At 32.8% G+C, this 24727-nt stretch overlaps 4 protein-coding genes across 5 annotated transcripts; 2 read left to right on the top strand and 2 right to left on the bottom strand.

Annotated features, from left to right (window-relative positions):
- Positions 1 to 2572: 2572 nt before the first annotated feature.
- Positions 2573 to 12391, top strand: LOC145741853 (discoidin domain-containing receptor 2-like). Of its 2 annotated transcripts, XM_082559518.1 has the most exons (20): positions 2573 to 2757; positions 4763 to 4862; positions 6029 to 6157; positions 6545 to 6647; positions 6868 to 7018; positions 7262 to 7437; positions 7776 to 7933; positions 8106 to 8326; positions 8437 to 8586; positions 8866 to 9053; positions 9149 to 9286; positions 9392 to 9503; positions 9580 to 9683; positions 9935 to 10052; positions 10124 to 10277; positions 10404 to 10484; positions 10628 to 10828; positions 11175 to 11409; positions 11516 to 11665; positions 11849 to 12391. In XM_082559518.1, the coding sequence occupies exons 1-20, from the start codon at positions 2667 to 2669 to the stop codon at positions 12047 to 12049; spliced, it is 2961 nt and encodes a 986-aa protein (XP_082415644.1). In that variant the 5' UTR covers positions 2573 to 2666; the 3' UTR covers positions 12050 to 12391. The 2 variants fall into 2 exon arrangements, with proteins under 2 accessions (XP_082415644.1, XP_082415645.1); XM_082559519.1 differs by lacking the exon at positions 8437 to 8586 and having other exon boundaries at positions 11849 to 12390.
- On the bottom strand, positions 12389 to 20870 carry LOC145741852 (pappalysin-1-like). Its single transcript, XM_082559517.1, has 29 exons — positions 20573 to 20870; positions 20022 to 20262; positions 19747 to 19922; positions 19427 to 19593; positions 18969 to 19163; positions 18690 to 18870; positions 18493 to 18620; positions 18192 to 18401; positions 17921 to 18066; positions 17377 to 17541; positions 17141 to 17266; positions 16797 to 17063; positions 16470 to 16590; positions 16179 to 16374; positions 16013 to 16110; positions 15875 to 15952; positions 15672 to 15798; positions 15523 to 15613; positions 15164 to 15468; positions 15031 to 15106; positions 14826 to 14973; positions 14705 to 14769; positions 14458 to 14639; positions 14223 to 14390; positions 13818 to 14165; positions 13473 to 13741; positions 13197 to 13344; positions 12645 to 12753; positions 12389 to 12553 (listed from the first exon to the last, which is right to left on the bottom strand). Exons 1-29 carry the CDS (start codon positions 20843 to 20845, stop codon positions 12447 to 12449), a joined length of 4911 nt encoding a protein of 1636 aa, XP_082415643.1. The 5' UTR covers positions 20846 to 20870; the 3' UTR covers positions 12389 to 12446.
- Positions 20871 to 21460: 590 nt separating this feature from the next.
- On the bottom strand, positions 21461 to 22556 carry LOC145742803 (enhancer of rudimentary homolog). Its single transcript, XM_082560612.1, has 2 exons — positions 22415 to 22556; positions 21461 to 21935 (listed from the first exon to the last, which is right to left on the bottom strand). The coding sequence occupies exons 1-2, from the start codon at positions 22503 to 22505 to the stop codon at positions 21718 to 21720; spliced, it is 309 nt and encodes a 102-aa protein (XP_082416738.1). The 5' UTR covers positions 22506 to 22556; the 3' UTR covers positions 21461 to 21717.
- Positions 22557 to 22907: 351 nt separating this feature from the next.
- LOC145741858 (E3 ubiquitin-protein ligase TRAIP-like) lies at positions 22908 to 24623 on the top strand. The gene has a single exon (XM_082559526.1). The coding sequence runs from the start codon at positions 22949 to 22951 to the stop codon at positions 24311 to 24313; it is 1365 nt and encodes a 454-aa protein (XP_082415652.1). The 5' UTR covers positions 22908 to 22948; the 3' UTR covers positions 24314 to 24623.
- Positions 24624 to 24727: the final 104 nt, after the last annotated feature.

Genomic DNA, 24727 nt, shown 5'->3' with positions numbered 1-24727 from the left:
AAAGTTGGATTTGTGACGTCACAAACATCAAAAGGATTAATCTTAGATTAACACAAGAAAAAAACTTTCTAAAACTTAAAACAAATTAAACGGAAACATTAAAATGACGTCATCGTATCAACCCAGAGATTTACAAAAAAGAATTAATGACGTCATTATTCTTGGTTGCCAAACCTTGGCTCGCACCTTTATTATGTCATAACGTACGCCCAGGTTGTAAACCACTTTATTGACGTCATTATCTTTTGTGTTCGATTGATTATTACGTCATTGAATTTTAATAAAGGTTAATTTGGAACTCGTAAAAAATTTAATTAATTTATTGCACTTTAGAAACCTTGGAAGTCACGTGACTGTCTTGTTACCTTAGCAACTGTTTTTGCAATGACGTCAGAATGAAAGTAAAATCGTGGGAAATTTTTTAAGAGAAAATTATGATTAGTTTAAATGTTAATTTTTTAATAATTAATTTTCTATACAATGTTTGGTAAATTAGAATTAAATTTTTGATTGTAAATAGAAAATAATTTCGAATTGTTGAAAATTTTCGCCACGCGCACTTTGATCGTCTTTTGCTTCGGGCGTAAAAGAGCTTTCCACAAACAATGTGTGATGTAATAATGCAATATGACGTCACAATACGGAAACGTTTTGTCCCCCGCTGTTCTCCGTTATAAATTTAATATCGAAAATTTTCCAATTTTATTAAAAAAGATGACAACAAAAATATTTTATTTTTAACAATAAAACTCATGGTTAGATGTTAGCTAGTTTTGTTGCAAAAAAATTCTTTTATATACTTGAAAATATTATAATATTAATTGATAAACAATATAGAAAAATTCAAAATGTTTTGTTTTTTGGCGTTTCTTAAAAATCGGAATTCTTATCGGCGTTCTATTTTTAATAATTATTTGCCGACGAAAAAATCGCGGAGGCGGAATTGTGACGTCACAAACCTTTCTCTCTCGCCCTCCGTGAGGTCTTTGTTTCTTTAAGTTAAAAGCGAGGGCGCACACTCTGGTGTGTTGGGCACATAACTGTGGTGGTTTAGTTGCGCGAAGCTCTGCTAGTTACAGTTTAGTTAAGATCGAGTTCTATAAAGCAGCGAAGTTAACAATTTTATTTCAACAATTTTTAAGCTGATACGCGGGCTGGTTTGATATCATTAAGGCAGTTGCGTGCTTTATTTTTAAGTGTTTGTGGTGAATAATATTTAAACTTAAAGAAATTTAATTAGTTTTAAATATGTCACTAGTTAGACTGCAAAAATTATAAGTTGGCAAATGGATCCTATCCAGTTTGTACAGTCTTATAGTACAGGTAATAACAGAAATAAGCAAACGAAAACTCAAACATTTAAGTTCTTGTGTTTAAATAGGTTTATTCCACCTTAAGTAAATAAATTTTACTTGAATAAAGCTGCTCAAAAATGTAGCCTCACTAAATTGCAAATATTTTCGCATTTTGGGTAGGATTATAGCGCTGTTGTAAGCGTAAGCTGCACGTATATTTTAAGGTCTTAATATCGGCAACATAAGACGACATTTTCTTACTTTTTTTCACCTTAAACTAGCTCAAAGTTAAACATATTTGCGGTTTTCTACATTCAGACATTCGCTAACTTGGCTAAAATATAAAATGTTTGAGTTTGACAAACATTAAAACTTAATACTAGAATGTATGTATGATGTAACAATAGATGTATTATTTGACGTCACAATATTTGTCTGTTAGTTTAATAAAACAATTTAAAAAGAAGTTGACGATAATTTTGAAATTTTATCACCAGTTTTTAAAGCATATTAATTATTATTTTCATTATGTTAAGATGCATTAAAGTGTTACTAATCACTAATCAGCTAATATGGGATTACTACTACTTAGTTTTTACTTTTCACGCACTTTTGAAGTTTGTTATTAGGGTGTTTGTAATTTTTCTTCTCTAAGCTTTATTAGTAAATATTTAAAACTAGTTTAAAACAAAACATGTAAATTTACACAACGGGTTAGTTGCAATGATTTTAATTGATGTAAAACAGGATCTTATGTTTAGTTTTGATAATAACCAGACCTTTAGCGATATGTTAGTTTAAAAAAAAGAAAAATCTTATTTTTAACTCAAAAGTCCCCTAAAACAGCCCCATTAGAACCAGTTTCCTAGAAACACAAAATGAAGTGATGTAACATATAATTTAAGACAACTATTCTCTTGTTTTTTCAAGCGTTTAAGTTGCCAAATAAAAGTAAAAATAGGTTGGTTTTTGGTTCTGTTTTAGCCGATGTTTAGCTTCACTTAATGATATACAATTAGTTTAAAATATTGTTCTGAAAGCATTCAGAAAAATATAGAAATACAACATTTATGTTTATATTATTTTTCGTTTGAAAAAGAAATGTTTTAAATTTAGAATCTAGTTTTAACATAACGGTATTAAAGAGAAAAAACACAAAGTAAATATTTGATCGATTCGTAATCTCGAATCAATTTTAACATTTTAAAATAACGTGATGTTTATTTTGTATATTCAAAACTTTAAATAAATTAAAATTTAATTTTTTAGAAGTTAGGAATTTTGAAATATTGAAATTAGACGTTATGTCACGTGACTTGTAATTAAAAACATTACAAAAGAAGTTACGTCACAACACTACATTGTGACGTCATGAACATCGAAGGTGAACAATCGCGATGGAATTGTTTTCTTATTGTTTTTATTGTGACGTCATCAATAGGAAACGCTCAACGGGATATCGGTAAGTGTCAAGTGTTTTAATTACTTTTGTTTTCGTATATATTCTTCCGCTAAATTCAGTTAGTTTAATATTTTTTGTATTTTTCCGCGCTTAAATAATGTTCATCCGCGAAAGTTCAGTCAAAAGTCATGTTTGTTAAAATTAAACGTATCCCTCCGCCACCATAAATATAAATCCGCGTTATCTAAGTAGGTTTATGACGTCACAAAGTACAGAGATTTGACCTGAAAAGTTCTAGGTCAAAGTAAACAAACTTTCAACTTTCGTTTAAGATGATTAAATAAAATCGGATAAAATATGAAAAAAGTTTTATTTAAAATATTTATAACAAAATTAATTAAACTAAAACTTACTTTTTGTTGAGGATTAAAACAACTTAAAAAACAATTAAATCTCGCGCTTATCGTTTCAAACCTAATAATTCTTATTGTTAAATGGAATGTGACGTCACAAGCATCGGTTTATAAGCGACTGAAGTAAGTTACTTGAACCGCCTTAGTGTCACGTGATAAGTATCGATTGTGACGTAATAAAGATTGGAATTTTTCAGCCAGCGTGAGCTTTTCAATATTTACGCTTTACTGAGCTTAGATTGTCTTGGAAATTATCGAATTTTTAAAATTCAAATTTTATTTTTTTCGTAATAACAATCCATCAATTCAAAAGTGTGTCGTTATTAAGTGTTTGTGACGTAATAGTAGAGCACAATAAAGGCGACACGGATTAATCCCGAATTGTTGTTTTTTTCGGCTCGCACAAAAATTTTATTGTTTTGTAACAATCCCGCGAATATTACGTCACGTAAATATTGTGTTTGTTGCGACAATTGCACGATAATCATTGTGATTGATGATGACGTCATAATAAGCATGACTTTGTCTTCGACACGCGACTTCAAATATTAGTTTTTCAAAGTCGTTTATTACGTCATAAATATAAATTATGTCGTAAAATCGCGCCAACGCCTCAAACACCGGGATTTACGAGGGTTAATTATTAACCTGAGAGTTTCATTAATATTTACGATTCTCCCCCTAGGGTAATTAAAAGTATACTAACTCGAATAATCTGCAAACTATAAGTGACGTCATCTGATATCGATTTGCTGTCCTGAAAATAATTTAATTTTTGTTTTATTAGGTCAAAAATTAAGTGTTTTAAATCAATTTGGCAAATTTATCAAATTGTTCTTTTATCTTTTAAACACAATAAACATAAAACTAATAAATCAAATATTGGCATTTCAGTACAAACATTATCTCAGTACTTCAGTATTTGATGGAACTAAAAGGTTTTTAACAAACCAATTGACACATTTAACTGATAAATCTAATAAAATGCCTTAATTTCAAACAAATAAAATCATTTTATGATGCTACATATGTAGGTTAACAAGGATATATGTTTGTTTGATTTTTATGTTGTAATGATACATGTTATAATGTTGCAGTTTGGGTAACTTGATATTAAAATTGCAAGTTAATTTTCTTCAAATTTTCATGTTTTTATTATTATGGTTTAAATAATAAATGTGTAGTTTTTTCTGGGTCATGTATGTTGTCCGGTTCTAGATACTATGGTCCTCCTAAATTCTTTTTTATGGTATATGGTTCTCTTTAATTCTCTCCTATAGTATATGGAACGTTGTTTTGTTTAGAGCCAGACAACATACATGATCCATTTTTCTTTAAAATTCTTTTTAGCCTAGTTGAAAATTATTTTATGATTCACAAAGTTGTAATTCTTAATGTTGAAACCTATTCAACTTTTTTAAGTTAACTCTTAGGCTTACTATTAAGCAATATATATTATGTAACATCAATAAAAATAAATTAATTCAATCCTATAAAGTTATTTAAATCTTATTAACAATAATATAATAAAGTGTTATCTATTAATAAATTTAATTAAAAAAGGAATTGTAAATATTTCTCACATGACATAACAAATTTTTCATTCACCTTATTTTAACAATGACATCACAATAATGTTTGTTATATTTTAGTTTGTTGGCAACCACTTGGAATGGAAGACAAGAGGATTCCGGATAGTTTCTTGACAGCAACCTCTAAACATGCTGATGGAACTGGGCCTGAATATGCCAGGTAACATTAACAACAATTCTCGCTATTTTTGATAACTTTCTGTAACAATATTTTTGGTAATTTTGACAAGTTTTAAGACTTTTTTGTTTGTTGAATAGTTTTCAAAATGGAGAAATGGAATTTTAAGTTTATAAATATTTTAAATTGTTTCTAAAACTGGTTTTGTTAAATTTTATTTAGATATATCTTACAATGGGAATAGTTTTTATTAGACGTTTGTTGATGTGTATTTATGTAATGTATTTCTTATATAAAATTACAGACTTCATTTAAATTATGAAAGGGCAAGTGTAAATTTTAAGCAAGTTTTGTAATATTAAAAAGGTTTAAATTAGATTGATTTGACTAATTTAACTAGATAAAATCTCTTAAATTTTAAAGTATTACTTTTTTGATGTTTTCAATTATCTATTGTCACATTTATTGGTTAAAAATATTCATTAAAAATACTTAAAACCTATTAAACTTAGATGTAAAAAATTGATTGGTATTATTGATGTTATTTTAATTATTACACACCCCCATGACCTTATGACATCATAGTTATTATTGTGGTTTGGTTTCCATAAAAATTAGAATTTAAATTTCTCTCGAGAATTTCAAATTATCTTTCAAGTGCGCCAAATCCCAGGTGGTTGTGATGTCATTATGTTTCTTATTACATCACAATCACCTGCTAACACAGAATTAACAACAACATAACTTTTTGAACAAAACTTTTTTAACGACTTTTTTATAAATTTTTTTTTTTTGTTAGTTTGTTATTTAATTACTGATTAAATTTTTGGTTTATTAAGTTCAGTAAATGGATTAAATTTATTATTTTTTAATTAATTTAAATATGTCAAAGTAAAGGTTTCTTAGAACGAAACAATTTTATTATTATGACATCATAGTTAGGAGTTATGTAGTGTGTGAAAGTTTTGTTAGTGGTTAGAATTTAGTTTCGATTGCTTAAACATGATTTTATAAATAAGATTTTTTAATAATTTTTAATGGTGCAATTGTATATTTGGCTGTAATCTTTGATTTTTATTTGATTTTAAGTAAAAAAATATTTTAAATTTTATTAAAATAATTAAAAGATAAGATGTTGTCTCAATTATGTAGTTTTTTTATTTTAAATTTAAATTTTTTAAATTAATTTTATTTTTAATTCTAACTAGACTTGGAAGAAGTGAGGGATATGGAGCCTGGTGCCATGCCGGATACCTGGAACCGAATGAGGAGACCGAATATCTCCAGGTGGAACTGCCAGGATATTTTTATGTCACTCAGATTGCTACGCAGGGAAGGTGAAAACTGTTTTTTATTTTACTTTTTTGTTTAAACTGTTTTATAAACCTTGGTTTAATTGATTTATTTAAAATTATTTTGTTTTTATTTTCAAATTTGAAAAATAAATATAACATAATTCTAACTTTTTATGTCCTTTTTAAACATTTGTGAATTTTTTTTATTGTCTTAAATAAATATATTCTTAGTTTTTATTATATTTAATTTATCTAAGATTAATGTTTAACCCAAAACAAAAACACTTTTTTTTCTTTTATTTAGTACCAAATTTTTTTTATTCATTATATGGCTTAACTTTTTAATTTTTATGGTTTATATCTTAAAAAATAATAAATTTTTTAACTTTTTTTTAAAAAACTAAACTTTTTTTCTATGATATTTTACAGGTATGCAAGTGGCAGAGGCCGAGAATTTGTCCCACAATATAAATTAAATTATTCGCGGGATTCTATTAATTGGCATCGATGGGAGGATTTTAGGGGAACTCAGGTGAGGTCTTAATTAAAAAAGTTATTGATAAAAATATTCATTAACTATCAAAATATTATTTACATTAAAATTTTTGCTACTATGTGTATAAGACAGGTTAATATTTATAAACTTGTTGTATTTATAAATTAATTATTATAAAAAATAAAAAAAATTTTACAAAAAATGATTAAAAGTCTAAAAACATATAATTGATTAATTAATGACATTATAATTGCAGTTGTTGGGGGGAAACACTGACACAAACTCGATCAAGCGTCACATTTTGACCCCAAGTTTGGATGGAGTCAAATATATCCAGGTAATTCCCCAAAGTGGAAGAAGAAAGTCAACTTGTTTGAGGTTGGAGTTGTATGGATGTAAATGGAATTGTAAGTAATGATGTCATAATAGATAAATATGTGATGTCATTTATATATAAAAAGTTGTCCAATTTATAGGATCATAAAATAAATAAAACTACCATTTGTGGTGCACGGGTAAAATTTCGGGAGCAAATATTAATTAAGATGTGCGACCTTATTGCAACAATTAAAATACTGACCTTAAGGCAACTATTGGCTAATAAAATTTAAGCAACACAAAAAAGAAAAAATTTTATTTAAAAATTTCAGCTGATTTATTCTCTTATGACATCACAACCCCCGAGGATTATGGGAAGAACGTGAAGACGCCAGGGTCAAGTGATTTCAATGACATCTCATACGATGGGATGACATCAGCGGTGGAATATAGTGGTGGGCTGGGACAACTTACTGATGGAATTATCGGGGTTGATGATCTAACCAAGGTGGGATGATTTTTGCAGAATAAAATTAGTGTTTTAAGTTAATTAATTAAATAATTAACAGCTACATATTATTACTAATTAGTTTAAAAAAAATTTTCAAAAATATTTTAATATTTTTTACATTGTTTCATTTCATTTTAAAGGTGATAGTTTTCATACTTTTATTTAAAATGAGTGTGCTGTTGTAACATGTTTAAGCTATCCGTTAACTCTCGGCTTTAGGGCGAATAAGGTGGCGTTAGTGCGGCTCGAACTCGAGCTTTTCTGACCATAATTCGATGTCTTAAGAAGTATATCACACTACCATTTTTTTTAACTTTTATAATTTTTGTTTCTAGACAATAACCCCACGTGCCCAGACACGGTCCATTGGTTTTGATTACGTAGGTTGGACGAACACGGGTGATGACGTAACGATGACGTTTCGATTTTTCGAAGTTCGAAATTTTACGTCAATGAAAATCCACTGCAGTAACGACTTTAATAATGGAGCCAAGTAAGTTGCTCTTTGTCATCATCTTGCGGTGGAAATTAGTAAAAACAAAACATTTTCAGCTTAGGCATAATAACATATTTTTACAACACAGTTAATTATAAAGCTCATAAATAGTTTAAAAATATGGGTTAATTTTAATTGTATATTTTAATTATTATTAATTTATTCTCAGAATTTTTTCTTCCATCGAAGTTTTGTTCAGTTTAAACGGCGTCAACTTTCCCAGCAAAAATTCCCCTCACTCGATTGCATATAACGTCAACGATGACGTAACAACTACGTCATCACGGTGGGTGGAAGTTCCTCTAAACAGCGCGATATCGAGGTACATAAGAACCAACATTAAACTTCGTGGCGAGAGAATGCTGATTAGTGAGATCGAGTTTCTAAGTGGTAAGTTCGATACCCAGTGAAGGTGTTTTTTAATTTTTTTTTTATGTGATTCCAAAAAATATTCAGGCAAAATTATAGAAACTTGTGAAAATTTACTTAAAATTTTTTAGTTAAGTCAAATTTTGAGCCTAGTATTGAGTTGATGCTACCGATTACGTCACGAGCCCCAAATTGGCCGGTTTACCCCAAAATTACGACCCCAAAAACTTCCCCTAACACAAAAGTTTTGGCGACAAAAAATAAAAATCCGAAAGTTTACGGTATTATAAAATGCTGTGGCTTAATTAACTCGGCTTTATTAAGCAATCAATTTAACCTTTTTAATTAGAGAGTGACGTCATTCATTTAATGACGTCATTCTCTTTTTGATTTGCACGAGCTTTGTTTGGTTTTTAGTTGCTTTGTGACGTAGTTATAATAAATCTTACGTTATACTAAACTTTATGTCTCTGTGACTTCATGAAAATGATGTTTTGTGACATCACTAACAAAAGACAAAATTTTTATGACGTCAAAGGTAACGATTATGTTTTTCACAGAACCTTTATCACCGGACGAGTTATCGCGCTACAAAGTTGACCCCGAAGAACCCCCGACCCCAACAATGACACCCAATGACGTCACAAACACAGCATTGATCGTTGGAACGTTGGCGGGTGTTATAGTCCTCCTAGTGTCTATCGTTCTCGGACTTTGTTATCGTCAACATCGACTCAGGAAAACAATGGTTAGTTGTGACGTAATTCTTATATAGTGACGTCATAATAAATATCGCGAATTCAATGTTCATATAAATTTTTAATAACATCATATTGATTACAGACACCACCGCGATACTCTTACCACTCGGGGCGCGCAGGATCAAGTCGTGACATGGTGACCTTGACTCCTCTCGTGAACTCTGGTGAAAGTCAGGCTCCTCCACTTCAGGGGAAAGCCCCCATTCCGGTATATCAAGAGGTAGATTAAAAATAAATTTATTTTGAAATCAATTTAATTTTGTTTTATCTTTATGACGTCACAATTATGTTTTATCACAACTCATTGACGTCACAATATGTTTAGATTGGTCCGACAGCGATCCCCCCAGACAACTTATATTTACAACCAAGTGACGTCATAATGAGTCCCCCACCCCCGTATCAACATCTTCCCGATGTCGCTTCTGAAGCTGCATGTGAGTATTACGTCATAATTATGTTCTAACGTACAGTTACAATAATAATGAGATGCTAATAATTGTGACGTCACAGGTTCGAGTCAAAGCTTGTTACAGCGCCCCGAAGTGGTGACTGAATGTGAAAATACCTCACATTACGCTGAAACCGATTTAATTTTATCAAATATCAAAACCCAGGTAAGTTGAATTTATTAATAAAATTAAGTTATGACGTCATATTTTTAAACGTGACGTAACACCTTTTTAAAAATGACGGTGTTATGACGTCACAATATAAATGTAGTGGGCCTACGTTACAACTTTACAATAAAACTTAATTATGATTTTATAGTTTTAATCGTATTTTCGTTATAAAAATGACAGTGTCATGACGTCACAACAAATTGTGTCCTGCATCATCACAATAACTTTTATTTATGACGTCATAGGTAATTCAGGGAGTGACGGGCAACAATGTTTACGCAGTTCCTTGGAATACTCCCTCACCTAAACGATCAAAAACCAGATCCGCTGCCAGCACTCTAGCTGCTGATGAGGTCAGAGGAGGTATATATGACGTCATTTGTTGGATTATTTTAATAAAGATGGTATTTTAATTAATTTTTAATTATTTTTAGACGATCTTCTACGATCAGGGTTTCCAACAAATTCTCAGCCCCCAGAGTTTCCAAGTGAAAAATTAGAATTTATCGAGAAACTCGGTGAAGGTCAGTTCGGTGAAGTTCAACTTTGTAAAGCCGATCCCTCATTACGTCATATCGTCGGTGATAAGTAAGTTTGTTGCGTCATAATCATACTAATTATCCCAGTTACGTAATTTTTGGCGTCATATACACTTTAAAATTGTTGGAATCGTGTCAGTGAATATTTTAAGATAATTTAATATTAAATATTTAGAATGGAATTATCTGGCAACCCTGACGATCACGTGCTCGTGGCGGTAAAAGTTTTACGAGAGGACGCTTCGAACAATGCAAAGTAAGTTTTAAGTTTAATATACACCTCCATTTTATGAGGTCATACTTGGTCTATATGACGTATTACTTGGGTGAACCAGAATTTGTCATGCAATTTTGCTCATGAAAACATTTTTAAAAATTATTTTTTTACAAATGTTTTAGAGAAGATTTTCTGAAAGAAGTTAAAGTAATGTCCAGTCTACAACATGAAAATATTGTTCGGTTGATCGCTGTGGACACCTCAGCCCAGTTTGCTATGATCACTGAGTATATGGTGCACGGAGATCTTAATCAATATCTGCGGGGATTTGACAACGATTTTCCCGCAGAAGATGATGCAGCTTCAGGATCGAAAACTATTGGGTAGGTGCTAATAAAATGTAAATTTATACAACTTTAAGTTAATTACAGCTTTAAAAAATATCTACGTTCGTTAATTTATTGTTAAATTTTTTATATTGTATTTAGTTTATATGCAAATACCTTTATTTAGGTTTTAATTTCGGATGTTGTGCTCATTTGCAAACTTAGCCTTGTTTAGAAGTGTTCTTCTTAGTTTTTTACAATCATTTATATTTTTAAAATATTTTTTTGTATTAAACTTTCTATAAGATTTAAAGTTACAAGATTTTGTCTTGGTTGAAATTATATTTTTGATATTTGAACCAAATCAAATCTACTTATTTTAAATTTTTTATAATATTTTAAGAAACGAGATTTTACTCTCAATGTCGGCCCAAATTGCAGCCGGGATGGAATACCTGAGTTCCCGAAACGTCGTGCACCGGGACCTAGCGACCCGGAACTGTTTAGTGGGGACCGACCATTCGATACGGATCGCTGACTTTGGAATGTCACGTAACATGTACCAGAGTGATTATTATCGGATTCAAGGTCGCGCGGTTCTTCCTATCCGCTGGATGTCGTGGGAGTGCGTACTAATGGTGAGGATAAACTCATTTTTATAAAAAAATCTTAAACTAGAGATCACCTTTCTTTTTTTTAATTTTAATACCAAATTGAGGATAAACATTTTATTTTCACCACTAGGGTAAGTTCAGTAGTGCGAGCGACATGTGGTCGTTTGGCGTCACCTTGTGGGAGATATTCTCGTTGTGCAAAGTTCAACCTTTTCACACTTTGACTGACCAGGAAGTTATCGAGAATATGCATCATATCTTCCGGAGGACCGGAGAAGAGGTGGGTGTGACGTCATTGTTATTATTGTGTGACGTCATGAATTTTGTTATTTTAAGTCTTATATGATAATTAAAAGTACGAATTTTGATTTGTTACGTCACTAATAACTTAAGACCAGTTTGTGACGTCATATCTACAGAATATTGTTCGAATATTAACGTCATAATATTTTATCCATCACAGACAACTCTTCCGCGACCAAAAAGATGCCAGGCTTCGTTGTTCAACATGATCAAACAAACATGGAAGCGATCCCCGGAAGATCGACCAACATTCGACCAAATACATCGTCACATTCTTACTCGACCTACGGGAAATAATGAACCGAGACCCCGTCCACCGACCGTCAAACCCCCAGTTCCTAACCCGAGACACGAAAGATGATTTCAACGTAAGTCGCCACTTAGTTGCGGTGACGTCACAATCTTTTTAATATCTTTGTTTTATGACGTCATACAATCGAATTGTTTAATTTTCTGACGCCATGCAATTTTTTATATTTTTCCATGACGTCATCACTTACCCAATTACACGTCTTGGTGACGTCAGAAACTTCAAATGTAATTTATGACGTCATCGTTAATGACGTAACACTGTGTTTTCCCACGCGGTTGAAGTTTTTTTTTTAATTCATTTTTTTGTTTTATATGACGTCATTTTCACCTGATGACGTAGCTTACACTTTTTATGTTTGTCACTTTTCACGCTTTATTTTTGTTTCACTTTTTATTTTCGAAATACATTTATTAAAAGAACACAACATCTAATCACGTGACCTTGGTTATAAACCGCGCTTCGATCGTAATCGATTGTGACGTGGGTTTGCGACGTTTTGATGACGTCGACGCTTTTTCCTAAGCTTACTTCGATGATGAACCCGATTTGAATCTAATCATAATGACGTCATAATTATATTAAAATTTATATTTATTTTATAAAGTAGAGATGAAAATTAGTGAGGTTCTATGACGTCACAAACCTGTATTGTTAATGGCGTTCTTCCGTTGATTCTTCTTCATTTTAACCTCCCGAGAATTGGGGTCTTTACATTCACACTGGTTGGTGCAAGTTGAAGGAAAGGGGACAACCTGAAAACATAAATACGTGTAAAAATGTTTAGTTTTATGACGTCACAAATAATATATGACACTACAAATATTACATGACGTCACAAATACTATATGAGGTCACAAATATTATATGACGTCACAAATACTTTATGAGGTTACAAATATTATATGACGTCACAAATACTTCATGACGTTACAAATATTATATGACGTCATAAATACTATATAACGCCACAAATATTATATGACGTCACAAATACTTTATGAAGTTACAAATATTATATGACGTCATAAATACTATATAACGCTACAAATATTATATGACGTCATAAATACTATATAACGCTACAAATATTATATAACGCTACAAATATTATATAACGCTAAAAATATTATATAACGCTAAAAATATTATATGATGTCACGGAAACTGCAATTTGGGTAAAAATATTAAACTTCACCTTGCCACTTGAAGTCGTACTTGCGCAACAATCCCCATTGTCCCAAGAACAATAAACTGCATTGTTCTCCGGGTCGCACCATCCATCTCCCAAGTCCTCCTCCTTACATCGCGTCACGCATGAAATCATACTAGGGTCGGGAAACCACCTGTGACGTCATTATATTGTTAAAAACTATTTTAAGAAGGTTTTATGATGACTTTATATTCTATATAAAATGACGTCATATTTTATAGATAATGACGTCATGTATTCTATATTATCGTGACGTCATACCTGTCTTCCCCCGAGCAAACCAAAGTTTTTTGTTGAGGTTTAGGATCGAGAGGATTATCTCCGACGTCACCGGTCATTGTGATGTCATACTTGGGTGAACCACAAGTGGCAATGCAAGTTTTGCCGATGACGTAACCTTTGCACTCGAAGTTGACATTTTCTTGACCAATAGGATGCGAGCATTCTCTAGCACCACCAACTTCAGTTAAACAAGTTGGAAACGTTCCCCGCCACGCTCCATTGCTTTCACAAACCATGACGTCATCATTCTATAACGTCAGAATAAAAAAAAAATTAAAACTAAACAATTATTTGTAAACCAAGGCGATGATAAATACTTCTTACCTCGCTAAATATTCTTCCGCCACAACCTAAAGAACAAACTGACCCAAACTCTTGACCTTTCGTACAATTAATAGTTCCGGTGTCAAATTCGGGTAATTCCCCACATTTAATGACGTCACAAGTTGGACCTACCCACGTGTCAAATTTATGTTGTGCAGTCATGCGAAACACTCGTCTGTGATTGGCTTGTTGTGTCACGTGATATCCTTCGTCACACCGAAACTTGCAAGTGCATTGTTGTTCAATTCGGTCACAAGGTTGCACTAGAGAGGCGTGATTGACAGTCGGGGCGACACATGTGCATACGTCATTAATTACTTCCCACTTCCCTTCGCTCGAACAACGAACCTAACCAAACGAATTTGTGACGTCATATTTTAAATTATAAAAATTTAACAATCAAACCTGAGATCCGGTAGTTGACGTGTCTGAGCAGGAATAATTACAGACCGATCCTACGTCATAACCGCTCTCGCATGTGAATGACGTAGATAAAACTGCATCACTTGATGTTGGTGGATGACAAGTAATTGGAGAGCATGTGACGTCACTAACTCTTTCGTCACAAGAAACCTGCAGAATAGTGACGTCACAATATTTTTTCAGGTGAGGTCTTTCCAACAATTTAATAATTACTTACCACAAACGTTTTGATTGGTTGAAAGCCTGGATTGCACGTGACGTCACAATATCCTTTGGTATTTTTGACGTCATAACATGATAGCGTCGCGTTGTAAACTATGACGTCATAACACATTTCTTTTGTACAATTCCCATCAATGCAATCGTTATCGCCATTCTTTTTTATAACGTCATAATTATCTAAAAATATTAGTGCGATGACTTATCTAAATAAAAATACTAATATGACGTCACAAAATAACTACCTACGACCTTGACCTTAACTTTTTTTGACCTTATAGCGACTGCATCGATAAACAACTCCGACGACCTAAATATAAAGTTTTAATAACTTGTAGCTGGGGATTTCCCTTTTAAAGTACTTACCCAATGTCAATCATAATCTGGGTGACGTCAGCTTTGATGTAATTGGTGGGAACAAAAATCACGTGACCTTTACACCACGACCAAATCCTTGCTTGTGATTGGATAAAAAAATGTTCCTCCATTTCTCCAACGTAGAAAAATTTAATTTCTGTAAGAAAATTATGATTCATTGTTGACGTCACTATATGTTGGTTACCATGGTTACCTTCAAGTCTGATTACTGATGGTGACGTCACGTATACGAGAATTGCATGTGGCGCCACTTTGTGTTGGAAGTTTACCTAAAACAAACAAATCCAAATCAGAAGAAGAAGTCAATTAAATTCAAAAAAAATTACTTTTATTTGATCTCCGTCGTTGCAAACTCTCCAGACTTTTCGTGCGTCTATGATGACGTCACAAACATCGTCCATTGATGACGTCATAGAATCGGGTTTGCCAACAATGGTTTGGTTGGGATGAAGGCAACCTTCGTTCTGACGCTCAATAGTAAACGCGTTGTTATGTGACGTCACAATATAATCGGCATCAATCGCCCATTGATTATCAAAATCTTCAGACTGGAACGGAGAACATACCACGTGACTGATGACGTCATGTTTTGGTGATAAATCGTTCGAAAAATGACACAAACTAGGTTCACCTAAAAATTAATTTTATCAAATTTTGTTTTTAATTTTTAAAATAATTTTCGTACCTCTACAAATAAAACCAGTTTCCAATCTGCAATTTACGTCACATCCGTCAAAACTGACGTCATTTCCGTCGTCACATTGCTCCGACTCACACTAAACATAAAATATTTTATTATATTTAAATATCTTCACCAAACTAAAAACAACAAACCTGGACAATTCCATCTCCGCAAACATGTTGTCCAACATGAAACGTCACTGGCTTTGTGACGTCACCAACCAACTCCCCTTCGATTGGCTGAACGCTATATTCGTAGTTAACACTCTCATAAAGATCGCTGTAAAATGACGTCACATGTTAGCGAGTAATTATGACGTCATTCAAGTCAAATCGTAAATGACGTCATAACTTACGTATCTGTGAAGACTAATTCTTCAGTTGTGACGTTTTTTGAAAAGGGGGGTTTTCTGATGACCTTGTAATTGACCTTTCTATAACAAAAAACATCGGGGGCAAAGGTCAATTAATTTGGGGTCAAATGTCATACTTACCGACACGCATGACAGAGGACATGATTCACTTGACTGGTCACTTCAATTGCGTCAATCGCCGTAAAGGTTCGGTGAGGATAAACTCGTATGCTTGATACCTACGTCATCAATATTATTACGTGATTAAAACATTTATTTTCTAATATATATGTGACGTCATAATAACCATTTTGTTTGTGTTGACTCGGATTGTTACTGGTACGTCACAATTAGCTGGAAAGTCTCCTAATGATGTCACAGTTGCATCGTAATGACGTAGCTCAACGTTACGAAGTCCAACTCCTCGATCTGTACCATACGTCACCCATATACGTAACAATGAGGGTATGACGTCATCATCAAACCATAACTCAATAAAACAGCTGTGCACAAATAAATTAAATTATATAAACTTTCTAAATTTTAATAAAAACATAAAAAAAATGTAAGAAGTTAAAAATGGTGAAATTTAACATACCGATGACATGTTTTCATTATTCCGGACTGTATCAAAGTCATCCAGAAGTTGACTCCTTTCAACGAACAACTGGTTTGATCCGGAGGTCCAACCGCTTCGTAGGCTAAGTTGTTCGTCTCATCTGTTTGGATGAAAGTAATAGGGTAGGTGTAAAATATAAAGAAGTTAAATGGTTGAACTAAGGGTGTTAATTCTTAGTTTAGGATTAGCAAAAATACCAAGCATGGGGTCGAGGTTATGTTGAGTCTAAATCTTTGACTCAAAACTCGTAGAATTTTGGTTACTTTAAAAAAAATATTTTTGTGTTTTTATTATTGGAACAATTACCGTTTGATTTGGCACGTGATGCAAACTGACGTAACACTTTATCCTCACCACATCTGACATCACAATCATCACCATAGTAACGCCCGGTAATCGGCGGTAACCAGGCAACAGTCACGTGCCTATATTTCATCGAAGCTGCTACGATTTTAGGTGGTAATGGGATAGGGAAAGTCCCGGTATCTTGCCGCCATCTTGAATAGATAAGGTCGAGGTAACAATGCATGCGACCCACTTGTTGAGGAGTAAACTCACTCTGACAAGATCCATCTAAAATTATTAAAACATTGATCCCATAAGCTTAAACCGTTTCACATTATTAGCCAATAGTTAAACTCTTAACTGACCAGCGTAACTCATGTAATTATTAAACGGGGTGTTTCTCGGTTTGCTTCCGCAGAATGGCGCGCCATCCAGTGGATCTTCACACATTGTGTTCACTGGAGTCGGGTTTGTGTCGTCACAAAGGTCACCTATGACGTCAAAAAAATATAAGTCTGAAAACGCAAGCTTACAATGTTTTATCAAAGATAAATTAACACTTGCAATATATCTAACATAACTTCCAATTGTGACGTCATACCCGTAACCAACGACGCATCCCTCTCGACGCATACGTCATCACACTCCATTCCCTTCCTCAACCCATGATGAACATGCAACAAACCCAAGTTGTGTCCCAGCTCATGCACGATGCCTGCCACCTCACTCGGGCTCGTATAGGGTTTCAACTGGACCACTGTTCCACCTGCGTATGTTTGTAATTAAGTTTGTATATTTCTAATTTATTGTTTATTCTATCCTGGTACGTTGTTGACTGCTTGTTTAACCAATCTCGTTTACCCAGCGATATTGCGTCATAACTAATATGTGACGTCATAATTTTCCACATTTGTTACCAAGTATAACTTTCAGTGTAACGTAAGATAAAACTTGTCTTGTGACGTCATACCCACAATAAGACGTGACAATCACAAGATAACGTAATAACCACAACATGACGTCATAACCACAATATAATGTCATAACCACAATATGATGTTATAAAACATATGACGTCATTATCTGCCATTTTTAATACGCTATGTGACTAAAAAAATAGTTTGTCTTGTGACGTCATAACCCACCTTGCGCGGTGAAGACTTGTTTGTCCCATGGGAAAGTTGCGATCCCGATCGAGTTGGGGTTTGTCCAATTTGCGAACAATAAATTAAGTTTATCCTCGTTGTTTATCCTCATTAGTTCTTTGTACTCGGTCACTGACAAGTAAGCTCTGTCAAGATAATTCAAACTTGCATTAGACTGTAAGTTTACTTTATTCTTAATTCATTGTTTAAACTATTTCAAGCTATTAAATAATGTAAGTTAAAATTAAACAGTTAATTAATTTAGTTTGACCTTCGATCTGAGGTCGGGTCAAAGCACGTGACGTCACAATCAGTGACGTTTGGGTTGCAACAATCCCCGCCGTCCCATCTATGATATCTTTTGTTGCACTGTGGATCACAAACACCATCGCCTCGTTTATGAAGTAAACATGACGTCATATCTACGTCACAATCTCCGCCATCGTGTCCCATGCGCTCGTGCATGCATTCACGGTTGCATCTACGTAATAAAACGAACAATGACGTCATAGTAAGTGCAATCTTATTTATCCTTTTAACAAATGTATTATCTTCATTATGACGTCACAAACTTTTTGTTTCCGATCTTCGTAGGATCGCATCCGATGGTTTTTCCCCTCAACGAAGAATCGTTAATGTACATGACGTCACCAGACCACGTAATGTTGTAGCGGTTAAAGACCTCGTTCAGGTAATTGTTCTGAAAAAATTTCTCATGATCAAAATCACGTTACCAGAAAAAAAAATTACCGTGATTCGTGATACTTACAATGATCGTGATGTTGTGGTCATCCACCATCGGATCATCACCATGATCATTCCTCACGATCACGAATCTGTAATTCACGATCTTGTGACGTCGAAAGTTCGGGTCACGTGCGTAACTAATAGCAACTTCAGGGTTGTCGCAAATCGTGTGGCCGCAAGTTGGCGCCCTCACTTTAGGATAGCTGAAAAATTAATAGCGTAATTAATGTCATAATTATTTTTTTATGACGTCATAGTCAATAATAATTGCAACGATACATGTTAAATATTTTTAACTTACCTTAACGATGGTTTTGTGGGCGCATTTTCGCTCACAACGATTGGTGTGAAGTGTTTCGACTTTATCCTCCATTTCTCCAACCGGTGTGAATCAAAGTTATCCTCAAATATTGTCGGTTTATCCACAAACATGGATTTTTTAATCTGGGGTTGTGATAAAAATGTGTTCCGGAATTTGACGTCATTCACCAAACCTCTTAAATTAAAACAAAGAAATATAAAAAAAGTTACTGCGCTAACCAACCAGTGCGTCATAATGTGTATGACGTCATAATAAGTTTAAAATCCAGTGCGTGTTATGACGTCACAATCATTTTTACTGCAAATTAAATGGACATGCAAAGAAAAATCGAATGTAAATGTTAGAGTGACATCGTGTTCCATACATCATCGACGACACAACTTTACATCAATTACATTAATGACGTCAAGCGCATACATCAATGACGTCACCCTTACCTGAAAGCTCTGGTATCTTTATTTAACGAGCCAACCACGAGACTAAAGCACGAGGTTTCGTTAATTCGCACGAGGGCGGTAAAGATGTGAGCTGAAACCTCCGACACCACAGCGCCATCTATCGTCAGGATGAACCGGTTTCCGTCGTAACTAGCGGTCACGTGGGTCTAAAAATTATTGCGTCATAATCTGATTTTAGAATTTCAAGGGGAAAAAATGTTGTTCTTTATGACGTAATTATCGGTTATATATTTTATTTTTTTGTTTCAAAATATTGCTCATTATTAAATCACAAACCCAATTTGTTACGTCATACTCACCCACGTGACAGGTTGGTAAGGATTCGGAGATTTAAGAAACACGGAGAATAATTTTTGATCTGGCAACACTTGAAAATAGAAATTCGGTCTTCCAGTGACGTCATCAGTATGTAGTCCCATCGTCCATAACTTTTGTGACGTCACACTTGATTTGTTGCATGAAGATTCGTAAAATTCTAGAAAAATATTAAATAATGACGTCATGTGAACATAATTAATGAATCTGGAAAAAAATGATGACATCACAAACTGCAAATTATGACGTCATAACTCACCAAAAGCGATCGCGTGATTACTTTGTCCTCCTTCGGGTTTCAACCAAGTAGAAAACGTAAAATTCGATAAACCACCACTAGAGGTGCACAATACTTTTCGATCCAATGACGTCACAAGGTGACTTCCGATGCCGTCCATGTAAAGTGATGACGTCACGGGTTTTTGACGTGAAAATGGCATTGTTGGCGAAGTTTGTCGTTTTGTTCGAATTTTTTTCTTTTTCCGCGAAATCTTCGGGTTCTGAAAAAAACATTTGTGACGTCATATGACCTGATTGTTATGAAAAAAAAATTGATACACAAAGAAGTGGTTATTTACGTCACAATAAAGCACTTAAAAATTCACGCCTTAAAATCTTAAATCGAACATTTCAAAAGCAACTTTGTCTGAACATTTCTTTTGATCCTTTGTTGTGTTTAACTCCAAGTATTGTACTCCTTTGTGACGTCATAACGGGTATTGTAAGATTAAATGTGAGCTTAAATTGCCACCCAGTATTTGTGAGCCCCCTATTTACCCAACAACGCTTTATTATGACGTCACAATTCACCTGTCTACTCGCTTCTTTGTTTGAACTCCTCTCCGTCCAACAAGGTTCAATGACGTCATCGTTTGCGTCACGTATAGCCTCGATCCAATCTCTGTAAGCTCGATTTCGTTCTGATGACGTCACGGTGACGTATTTGTGGTGTTTTCTGTTGTTTCTTTTTTGATGACGTCGAGCAGGGTTTCCAAATACGAACGGGGAGTTATTTGGAAACACTGTTTCTCGCAGAATCGAAAAATCCAACAGAATAAAACACAAACAAACAAACCTCAACATTTTGTTTATGACGTCATAATCTATTAGCAATCATTCATCTACACATAACAACAAAGGTTTTAGTATTTTGTTGATTTAAATAAACAGAATTTAACCTTTCTTAACGACCCTTAATCACACTTTCTTACGTCACTACTTATATTCTATTACGTCACAATTAGAAATTTTATTTTCTATTACGTCACAAATAGAAATATTTGACCTAAATCGGAGCTAAATATTTCAAGAGTTTTGCAAAAACTTTTCCACGAAGTGAATCTGCTTAAGATAGCTCTCAACGCGGTCACGTGACCAGTTATTTTGATAACAAAGCGACCGACTTTTTTGTCGCGTTCGTTTCTCGTTCAATAAATCAATGGTAAGAAGGTTTGTGACGTCACTAATTAACTTATGACGTCACAACTTGGGGGCTAATTATTCAAAAACGCTGTACGAGTTTAAAAAACATGTTTTTAAGTTTTTTGATTGAAAATATAGTTTTTAGTTTAGTTTATTGAAATTAAAACTTATAAACAATTTTAAAAAAATATCTGAACCCAAAACTTTTTTTTTCTTACATCTTTTTGTGTTGATTTTGGTTTTTAACACAAAATATGTGAACACAAAAGTTTATAAAAACATTGTTTTATTAAAAACAATCATAAATTGCATGAAGCACTACAACTAAGAATTAAGTTTCTACTTGATTAAGGAATTAAACGACAAATTGATTATGAACATTTAAAAATATTTCTTTTTGATTTTTCACTTTAAAAAGTTCTTAACATGCTGTTAACAATTAATTATGACATCACAATCAATTGCCATAAAAAAGAGTTTTCTATAATGCCACAACAATGACATCATACACAATCCAATTATGACATCACAGTTTATGTCTTCCCGGCTTGCTTTCTCAACAAAATGTAAATTTTCTCTTTGATCCAATCCTTGTTGTAAGGAGCATAAGTTTGCGAGGTGCTTTGGAACACCAAGCAACAAAGGTCGGCGAGGTCGTCGATAAAGTCGAACAACTGGCTGATGTCGTAAGTGATCGACGGGCTGTTTGGGTTGATTCTCTTCAAATGTTCCTCATAAATTTTGCACACACCTTAAAATAAGAAAATCAGTTTAAATGTTTTTTTGTCAAACTAAAAGTCGATTTCAATTATGAAATTAAACAAAGGTTTTAACAGAAATTATCGATCTTGTGTAGAAGCATACAGCATGAAACAAAACAGAGGTTGTAACCAAATTTGACCATTCTATAAAGCGATTACTTAAAAAATTATTTTGTTAAAATATATTTAAATAAAAAGGTTTAAGGTAGGGTTGATATTTAAATATTTTTTCAAGAACATTTCTAGTAGATATCGAGTTGGTCATATTTAGTTATAACCGCTATTCTATTTTGTCTGTATGCTTTTTTATAAGATCTAGGAATACCATTAAATTGTAATACTTTTAACATATTTAATTTGGAGGGATATTTATGAGAAATTTTGATATCTCAATTTGAGGATAAATTTAATAATACCAATAAATATTTTTTTATTTTTGAGTTACAAAATTTTAACTTGATCCCTTTACCTTCCATGCATTCGTTGACTGATTCATAATCAGAATAAGTTCGTCCTTCAGGTTTCTTAGTAGGTTGGACCAATAATATTGTGTGAGACATTTTGTTGTTTTAATTTGCTTCAAAGTTTTTGATTTAATTTACACGCTAAGTTGTAGAATATATGTTGTGACCGGTTTGTGACTCAGACAGAGCTCGTGAATAAATTATACTTTTATCCTCTTTAAAAAAAATTTAAATTAAATTTGTTTTAATACTAAATTTAATGATATATAAAATAAAATGTTTTTTTTTTAAATATTAAAAAATTGTTTAAAATTGATAACTGTAATAGATTAAGTTTAATGTTTTAAACTTATGTAAATAAAGTTAATTTTATTCGTGGCACTTATTGAGAAACTTTCACAGTTACAAGTTTGACTTATTTCGGGGAATTTTTTAAACTGCATGAAAGCAGAAAATTTTTAAATTTTTAAATGTTTTTTTTTGTTCTACTTATAATTATTGCTTTATAAAACGTATTTTAAATGGTGAAATAGACGAATATGTCGCTGCGAAGTTCTTGTACGATTTGCACCGATTATTTCAGCACAGAAAAAGATATTAGCGCCACTTTTTGCGGGCATTTATTTCATGCCGAGTGTTTAAATCGCTGGTTTAAGACTTGCGGAACACAACAATCATGCCCGCAATGCAGATCCCGGATCAAACACAAACAAGTCGTCACAAAAATTTATTTAAATATTCGAGAAGATGACGTCACAGACTTGGATCCGTGTTTGTTGAAAAACAAATTAGATGAACTTGAAGTTAAATTGGTCAAGGTTAAAAATAAAAAAAAGGAAATAGAATCAACATGTCGGGTTTTAAACGAGGATAAGGAAAATCTTAAATCGAAGATAAAATATCAAAAACAAGAATTAATTGACACAAAGAATATTTTAAGCTTATTAAAAACAGACATTGATGTTATGAAGTCGGACGCTGCTGACGGACGTCAGGCTCGAAACGAGATGATTCAAATGCGAGAAAGAATCAAGGTCATGGAGAGGATAGAAGTCATATTGGATGGTCAAAAATCTGAGGTCAACGAGATGTTGTCACAATACACTCATGAGTCTTCCTCTAACGAGCCAGCAAAACGGTTAGCAACCTTGTGCGTGTCATTAAAGCAAGAATATGAAAATTTAAAAAATTCTAAGAAAAAAATTGATGTTGAAAACATGAAATTGAGGAAAGAAGTTTACAAAAAAAATCACCTAATTTTGAGCCAAAAATCAAAAATTGAAACTTTAGAGGAAAATGTTTTAGACTTACAAGATACCGAGAACTCGTTAACTCAACAAAACGAGAGTTTAAACAAAAAATTAAAAGCTCTCCAACAGGCAATAGCATCACCTAGTGACACTAAATCATCAGCAATGTCGCGCTTGATCGCAGAGAGCCCCGCACCTGAGTTTTTAACCCCTTATTCAAAACCGGTAAAGCGTGTCAATATTTCTGATGACTCGGTTAAAATAAAAAAACCTCGACTCAGCATTTCATTTGATGAAAACGATGATGTCATTGACCTTGATGAGGAATCAGAAAATAATCTTTCAATCGATTCCCCGTCGACTTCAAAATTTCAGAAACATTTTAACCAAGTTAAGATATCAAGAACGGGGTTAACCAAACCCTATTCAAAGTTACCAAGAAAAACTCCACTTTTAAACAAAAACCCTGCCAAACCAAGCTCAAATTGGTCATATGGTTCTGAAGAAACCACCATTAGAAGACCATTGCAACCATCTCCAAGGAACAAACCTTTTACTAAAGGACCAATAAAATTTTCAAGTTGTAATAATAAATTACGAGATCCCAATGTTAATAATAGATTTGCAAGATTAAAACGGGGAGGTCCTAAATAATTAAATTTTTTCTTGAAAACATTTTTGTAAATAATGTGAATATTTTGATAGAAATTGAACTGTTTTAACAAATTATATTAATTTTAAACTTTTTTGTTTAGGAATTGTGAAGTTTGCTCTCAGATATGTTTAAAAACCCTTGTTTTCTCTCCTCTTCTATTCTTTCTAAGATCTAGTTTGATATCATTCGTTTATTTTCCTCTTTTTTTCAGTTATAATTTCTATGTTTTTGTATTCTTAATTTCCTTCTAAAAACCATTTTTTAAAATAAAATTTAAAATTAATATTTTTAATAACATGTTATATTACTGTGTCTATAAGTCTATTTTAAAAAATATTCACAAAATTTTCTAACCTCATTACATTTAGTTGAGTAAACTAAAATCAAATTTTATTTATTTATTTATGCTGCTG

This window comes from Corella eumyota, chromosome 2 (genome assembly GCF_963082875.1).
Source record: "Corella eumyota chromosome 2, kaCorEumy4.1, whole genome shotgun sequence".
NCBI classification, from domain to species: Eukaryota; Metazoa; Chordata; class Ascidiacea; order Phlebobranchia; family Corellidae; genus Corella; species Corella eumyota.
This window is presented reverse-complemented; position numbering and strand designations above follow the sequence as displayed.